The sequence below is a fragment of the Quercus suber genome, unplaced genomic scaffold (assembly GCF_002906115.3).
Source record: "Quercus suber isolate HL8 unplaced genomic scaffold, Cork oak 2.0 scaffold_151, whole genome shotgun sequence".
NCBI classification, from domain to species: Eukaryota; Viridiplantae; Streptophyta; class Magnoliopsida; order Fagales; family Fagaceae; genus Quercus; species Quercus suber.
In genome coordinates this window covers 1,200,742-1,206,943 of record NW_027069612.1, presented here as the reverse complement: position 1 = coordinate 1,206,943, position 6,202 = coordinate 1,200,742, and the positions used below count along the sequence as shown (strand labels likewise).

At 38.0% G+C, this 6,202-nt stretch overlaps 1 protein-coding gene across 1 annotated transcript; it reads right to left on the bottom strand.

The window, feature by feature from the left end:
* Window positions 1-631: 631 nt before the first annotated feature.
* Window positions 632-5,976, bottom strand: LOC112023893 (26S proteasome regulatory subunit 4 homolog B). The gene is made up of 6 exons (XM_024056520.2): window positions 5,398-5,976; window positions 2,926-3,171; window positions 1,995-2,164; window positions 1,693-1,909; window positions 1,436-1,576; window positions 632-939 (listed from the first exon to the last, which is right to left on the bottom strand). The coding sequence occupies exons 1-6, from the start codon at window positions 5,872-5,874 to the stop codon at window positions 856-858; spliced, it is 1,335 nt and encodes a 444-aa protein (XP_023912288.1). The 5' UTR covers window positions 5,875-5,976; the 3' UTR covers window positions 632-855.
* Between the last annotated feature and the right edge of the window lie 226 nt (window positions 5,977-6,202).

Genomic DNA, 6,202 nt, shown 5'->3' with positions numbered 1-6,202 from the left:
TTTATTGATTTATTTTGCTTTAAAAGTAAGTTTACGAAAAATTGTAGTTTCTTTTGAAATTGTACATTGTCTGATATATATATATATACATATATAAAGGTTAGTTAATTCTGAAATCAAACCTCCTTTGGAGTTATAAATATACCCAAACCAAAAATTGCAAAAACCAACATCATCAAGGAATTCCAATTCCCGAAGGTAAGAAATCTTTCATTATATTTTTTTAACTTTTCTAAATTTTCATAGTTTAGTTTTGGAATTTGAGGGTTTTTAATGATTTGAATGATTAAAGACAACTTAAATAATTTCATGTTTTAATATTAGAATTTTAAGAAATGCATATTTAGATTTTACTTGAAACAACGAGTTATAACTTGATCCCATTCAACCAAAGGATTTACAGAAGGGAAAAAATAAAAAATGCTAGAAATTGAGGGTCCTGACAAAACCCACTCACGTACTACATGTTAGGCCTCGTGTTGGTGTCAGTGTGGGCTAGGCAATGCCTCATGCTTTTTTTTAAACTTTATTGGGCACACTGAGCCCAACATGTAATTACCTATCTTGCTTGTCGTATCCAAAAACTAAAATACATCCCACTTTGGGTCATAACTTGGCCTAAAACATGCAATTCCTAAAGTAAGGGTTCCTATCTCCATTAGAGAACTTATTAAATTAACATTTCTTAGTCAACCCATGGCAGGGCCTAAATTCAATACTAGTGATGTCCAAAAAACAGGTGTTGCCATTCTACTGTTCAGCAAAATATTTCACATCAAATTAATTTGACATTAAAAGCTAAAAACAACAAAGAGGATGCACATGTATTTTCCGGCCAGTGGAACTGGCCACCTTCTACATATAGAGCCCTTCTGGCACCCCTTCTTTCTTTTTGTACATCACTTTTTCCTTGGCTTTCTTGAAGTCTGCATGTGTCACCTGAAGCAAACGTAAAAGATGTTAACAAGTAATTTAATCAGGTCAAACAATTAAAGAGATGAGCCAATCCAAGGAAGCAGCAATAGATTAATCAACCAATATCCTTCATCAATAATAACACAGACCCAAAAAAGTTGAGAACAATGCACCCATGCATACTACTTCATTCAGACTAATACCAGAACATGGCATTATATAAGAGAAAATAGAGGCTAGGGTTGCATCAAGTAGCAGCTATTAAAACTCCAAAGCATCATGAAGGCAAATTGAAGAGTTTAAATGCATGCATGTATATGTATTTGTGAAATGGGTTATATATGCACACGTGCACCCCCTACCCTCCATGCACATGCTTCAACACCAAATATACATATGAAATGAAAGTGATGTTAAGACTAAGCAAGAACAAACATAATCTGCCAATGTATGTGTTAAGCAACATCACAGGGAGAACGTTCATGTATGTGTTAAGACTAAGCAAGAAATATTGTGTCACCTTCATACGGCGCTCTCTTAATGCAAGCAAGCCAGCCTCGGTACAAATTGCTTTGATATCAGCCCCAGAAAATTCATCTTTAGTCATCACAAACTCTTCTAAGTTGACATCATCTGCCAATGTCATTCTTGATGTGTGTATCTGAATTGCCAAAAACATGAAAAATATAAACAATAAGATCTTTATAGTGAAAAACCAAGGAATTGTATTACCATTCACAATGGTATTCCATTTCTACATATTCTGTACCAAAGCACCTGGAAAATACGCCTCCTTGTTTTTATGTCTGGCAGAGGGAATTCAATCTTCCTGTCAATTCTACCAGGACGAAGCAAGGCAGGATCAAGACTTTCGATTCTATTTGTAGCAAGAATCACTTTGACATCTCCTCTTGAATCAAAACCATCTAATTGGTTCAGCAATTCCAACATTGTCCTCTGGATTTCACGTTCACCACCTGAATGTGCATCATACCTAGGTAACATAGTTCAATCATAGATGTTACCTAAAGCACAGGTAGCAGGCAAGAAATATAACAGTGCTATATTAACTTGAGTACCTTTTTGTGCCAACTGCATCAATCTCATCAATAAAGACAATTGATGGTGAAAGATCATCGGCAACTCGAAAGAGTTCCCTGACTAATTTAGGCCCATCACCCAAGTATTTCTGGATTAATTCACTTCCGACCACGCGCAAGAAAGTAGCTGACGTTGAGTTTGCCACTGCCTGAAGTAAAACATAAACATAATCACAGTTCCCAACCAATATCTAAAATAAATTGACATGAGAGAAACCCATGGTGACTGAATTCCATACAGGCTGTAAAGCATGCATAAAATATATGTTGAATGTATACCATACAGGTTCCATAAGCATAAATGTAGTACACGTTTCTGTTAACATACTACAAACACCAAATCTCTATGCCAATTTCAAAGCAAGAGCCCAACTGACTCTATCCAACTTGCAGCTGGCAATATTCAGGATATAGGAAAGGAGTGTGCCAAACCTTCTAAAGCTCAGCTTTTCTTGCAAGGGGATTCAAAAGTCAAATATAAATTTTAAATTTTAACAGATCATTAATATATAAATAATTGGGTGTTCTAAATAGACAAGAATGTGAGGAAGGCATTCATGAACAAGCACTGGACTTCAACTCAAGTTCATGGTGCAGCCACAAACTCTAAGAATCTATAAGATTATGATGCAACCTAAGAAGAAGAAAAGAAAAAAGAGGTTGCAGTACGCATGAGGTAGCTTTCAATACTAGCATCCTAATACATAAACTTATGGAAAGTTAGACTCCTGTTGTGCACTTAACAATGTATACACCTGTCATACTAACTTAACAATGCATGCTCAGTTTAACCTGAACAAATTGACTGGAATGTAGCAACAACCATTATTTGGTCAGTGATAAACTAACAATCAGTACAGAACAAAACACAAAAACAACCAAAAGCATAAAATATATAACAATTATGCACCTTGGCAAGCAAGGTTTTTCCTGTGCCAGGCTCCCCATATAGTATGACTCCTTTGGGGGGTTTAATACCAATGTCTTCATACAGTTCAGGATGAGTAAGAGGAAGCTCCACTGCTTCTTTAATTTCCTGAATCTGGGCATCTAACCCACCTATGTCAGCATATGACTCCAGTGGAGCCTTCTCAACTTTCATCACGGACACCATGGGATCAACCTCATCTTGAAGAAGCCCAACCACAGAAAGGACCTGCATAGACCATACACCATGCAAAATACGATTCAGAATTTGAACACCATACACTAATAAAATATTGGGATGACAGAATACAAATAAAATTTCAAGCTAAGACATAATTGATACAATAGTATTTAAACCGATATTACGCTTTATCATCATTTTAGTGTCTTTTCTTTTTTTTTCTTCTTGTTGGACCGGTTAACATTTATGATGACAGTTAAACTCTAAAATTAAATGTTTTAGGTATATTGCTTAACCTTTCATTTACAATGATATCACCCGTTAGGGTGCAGCCTAGTGGTGGGAGGCTTGGAATTAGCTATAGACCTGGACATCCTGAGTTTGAATCCCCACTAGAAGTTCCCCTAGATTACTTAATACACAATTCTAGCAGGTGAGGTATCCGGTATTTACTCCTCAGACAAAAAAATTGCATTACTTTTCTAATGTAACTTTTGCCAGGGCACTTTCACTAAAACCATAAAAACTAATCACATATTTTTTGATCCTTACATGCTTGGCCAAACGCAATCCTTAGATCCCAAATATCAACTTCCAAAACACATTTGAAACATTGGATTGGATAGTGGGACACCCAAAAATTTGCTTAATTACAGTGCTGAATCACAAGAACAAACAAAACCTTAGTCTTAAAATTTTGGGGTCAACAATGGATCCTTGACAGATTAATTAGGGTCCACCATATATATTCTTTTCCTCCATTCTACTCAATCTAAAGTCATAATCTTCGCTATTCCCTTAATCAACATGTCCTTTTTTATTTTGATAATTTAATAGTAACAACGGGCGAGAGGGGATTTGAACTCTAAATGCCATGGACACACTAAGAGGTATCAACCAGTTGAGCTAAAAATGTAATTTTCGTACTTCTATTGATGTGATTTTTGGTCTTCCTCTACCTTTTTTCGATCCCTCAACTCTAATCAACTCACTCTTACTAACTGGTGCATTAGTCACTCTTCTAATCATGAGAGACTCTCCCCCTAAACATGTGCATCTCCCCCTCAATGTCAAGTCATAGTCCCAAAAATATCTCCCCACTTTTTTAACGAATGACAAAGGGATCAAGAATCATCATCTAGATCAGCAGGGGGTGGTCAATGTCAAGCTTCCTCTCCACTTTATTAAACCACGCATCCAAACATCTCAAGCAGTAATCAATGTGAGCCTGATCAAAATCCATCCTGGCCTCCATCCTCATAAGTATCTCATACAACTGGTGGTAATGATCAAGAGGCCCTTGTGCAAAGGAGCAGTAGGTGCAGGAGGTACATCATCATCCTCAGCAGTGTTCTCAGCCTCTTGTTGAGCATGAGCCCAATATGTCTCGTTCAAACCAATACATATGTGTTTGGAGCCCAATAAGGCCAAATAGTGCTGTGCATTGAGCGAAATAAGGCCAAATAGTGCAACCAGGTCTAAGAAAGCCTAAACCACCACATACATTCAAGCCCAACCCCAGTGTGTCATGTGCAACAAAGTCAATGGTGAAGTGAATACGAGTGTGCCAGGCATGTGCCCGAAGAGGTATCATTTGTGGGGAAGGTAGTTCAGGCTAATCTTAAGCTTCTTTTGATTAAGTCCTTATAAAGAGCTTGGGTATAAATGAAACCGTGTCCTTACTTGAATGATAAGTAAATTCTCTCCATGCCTCCAAGAATACCTCAAATTAGCCACCATTCTTCCTTATTTCTCATTCCTTTCCATACACATTCCCACGTCCCCATATCTTAACCCTTGGCTTAGCCTTGTAACTCAATTAAGACCTCTTGGTGTTTCCAACGAAGAGGTCTAGGGTTTAATCCCCCCTATCGAATTGACGACCATTCCTTCATCATCCAAAGGTAATTCCCACTCAATCCTACAAACCAAACACCCCCCCCCCCCAAAAAACCCAAAACACAATTTCCTAGTTCTTTCAAAAATCAATTCTTTTAAACTTTCTAGAGATTTAAACTCCCCCCCCCCCCAAAAAACCCAAAACACAATTTCCTAGTTCTTTCAAAAATCAATTCTTTTAAACTTTCTAGAGATTTAAACCAAAGTAACTGAAAACCCTCTTCTTCTTTTTTTAAGATTAGAATTCTGTAGATTTCGTATTCTAAAACTCTAGGGTTTGCCATTCTAAACATCAGCAATCTCCACAGAAACACAATATTAAACAAATTAAACCAAAAACAAAAACCCTAAAACACAGTAAAAAGAAGAAAATACCTTATTGTGCATAAGAATAGCACAGCCAGGCTCGAGCTGATCCTTATCGACAAACGAAAGAATCCCAACGTAGTACTCAGGCCCCACCGAGGAACTCACGATGGCGTGATTCTCATCGATGAGCTCTTCGAGATTTCCGACGCTCATGGGGGACCCACGGAGATCGTCGACCTTAGATCGGTCCTCCTCGTTCTTCTCCTCCTGGGGTTTGAGTCTCTCTTGGTTGGCCACGAACTCTTCCTCCATTAGAAGATAGTCTTTGATGCGCTCCAGTTTCAAGAGACGGAGCCTGCATTTGCTGAGGGGCGTTACGGCGGGGAGACGACCTGCGGCTTCTGGGCCCTTCTGCTTCCGCTGCTTGCGGCCCACGCGAGACGGAGGAGCTGCCGGCTCGTATTTCTTCTCCTTCTTGTTTGCGTCGTCGGATTTGCGATCTCCGCCAGGGCGGTTCAGCCCGCCTGATGGGGCTTGACCCATTTTGCTGTTGTTGGTGTGAGAGAGAGAGAGAGAGAGAGTGTGTGAGGGTTGGCGTGTTTTGTTTTGCGTTGGGTTTAGTTTTGATCAATTTTGAGGGAGTTGTGTGGGTGTTTATTGTGTTTTGGTCTTAGGAGTTTGGTGCCTTGTGGTTTAGGAAAGGAATTTAAAAAAAATTAAAATTAAAATTAAAAAAAATATATATATACATATATATATATATATCAAAATATTTATTGTCTAAACGCTACCAAAAACAAAAACAGAAAAAAATTTCAAAAAATTTCATAATTGACAATGTGGGTGGCAAGCCATTTTTAGTAGGTAAAAA

What these genes read in the sequence shown, in the direction of transcription:
- LOC112023893 (XM_024056520.2), bottom strand. Translation starts at nt 5,874, where the DNA reads ATGGGTCAAGCCCCATCAGGCGGGCTGAACCGCCCTGGCGGAGATCGC. An exon ending in CTATTCTTATGCACAATAAG is followed by an intron (nt 3,172 to 5,397) that starts GTATTTTCTTCT and finishes TGGTCTATGCAG; the next exon opens with GTCCTTTCTGTGGTTGGGCT. An exon ending in GATGCAGTTGGCACAAAAAG is followed by an intron (nt 1,910 to 1,994) that starts GTACTCAAGTTA and finishes TATGTTACCTAG; the next exon opens with GTATGATGCACATTCAGGTG.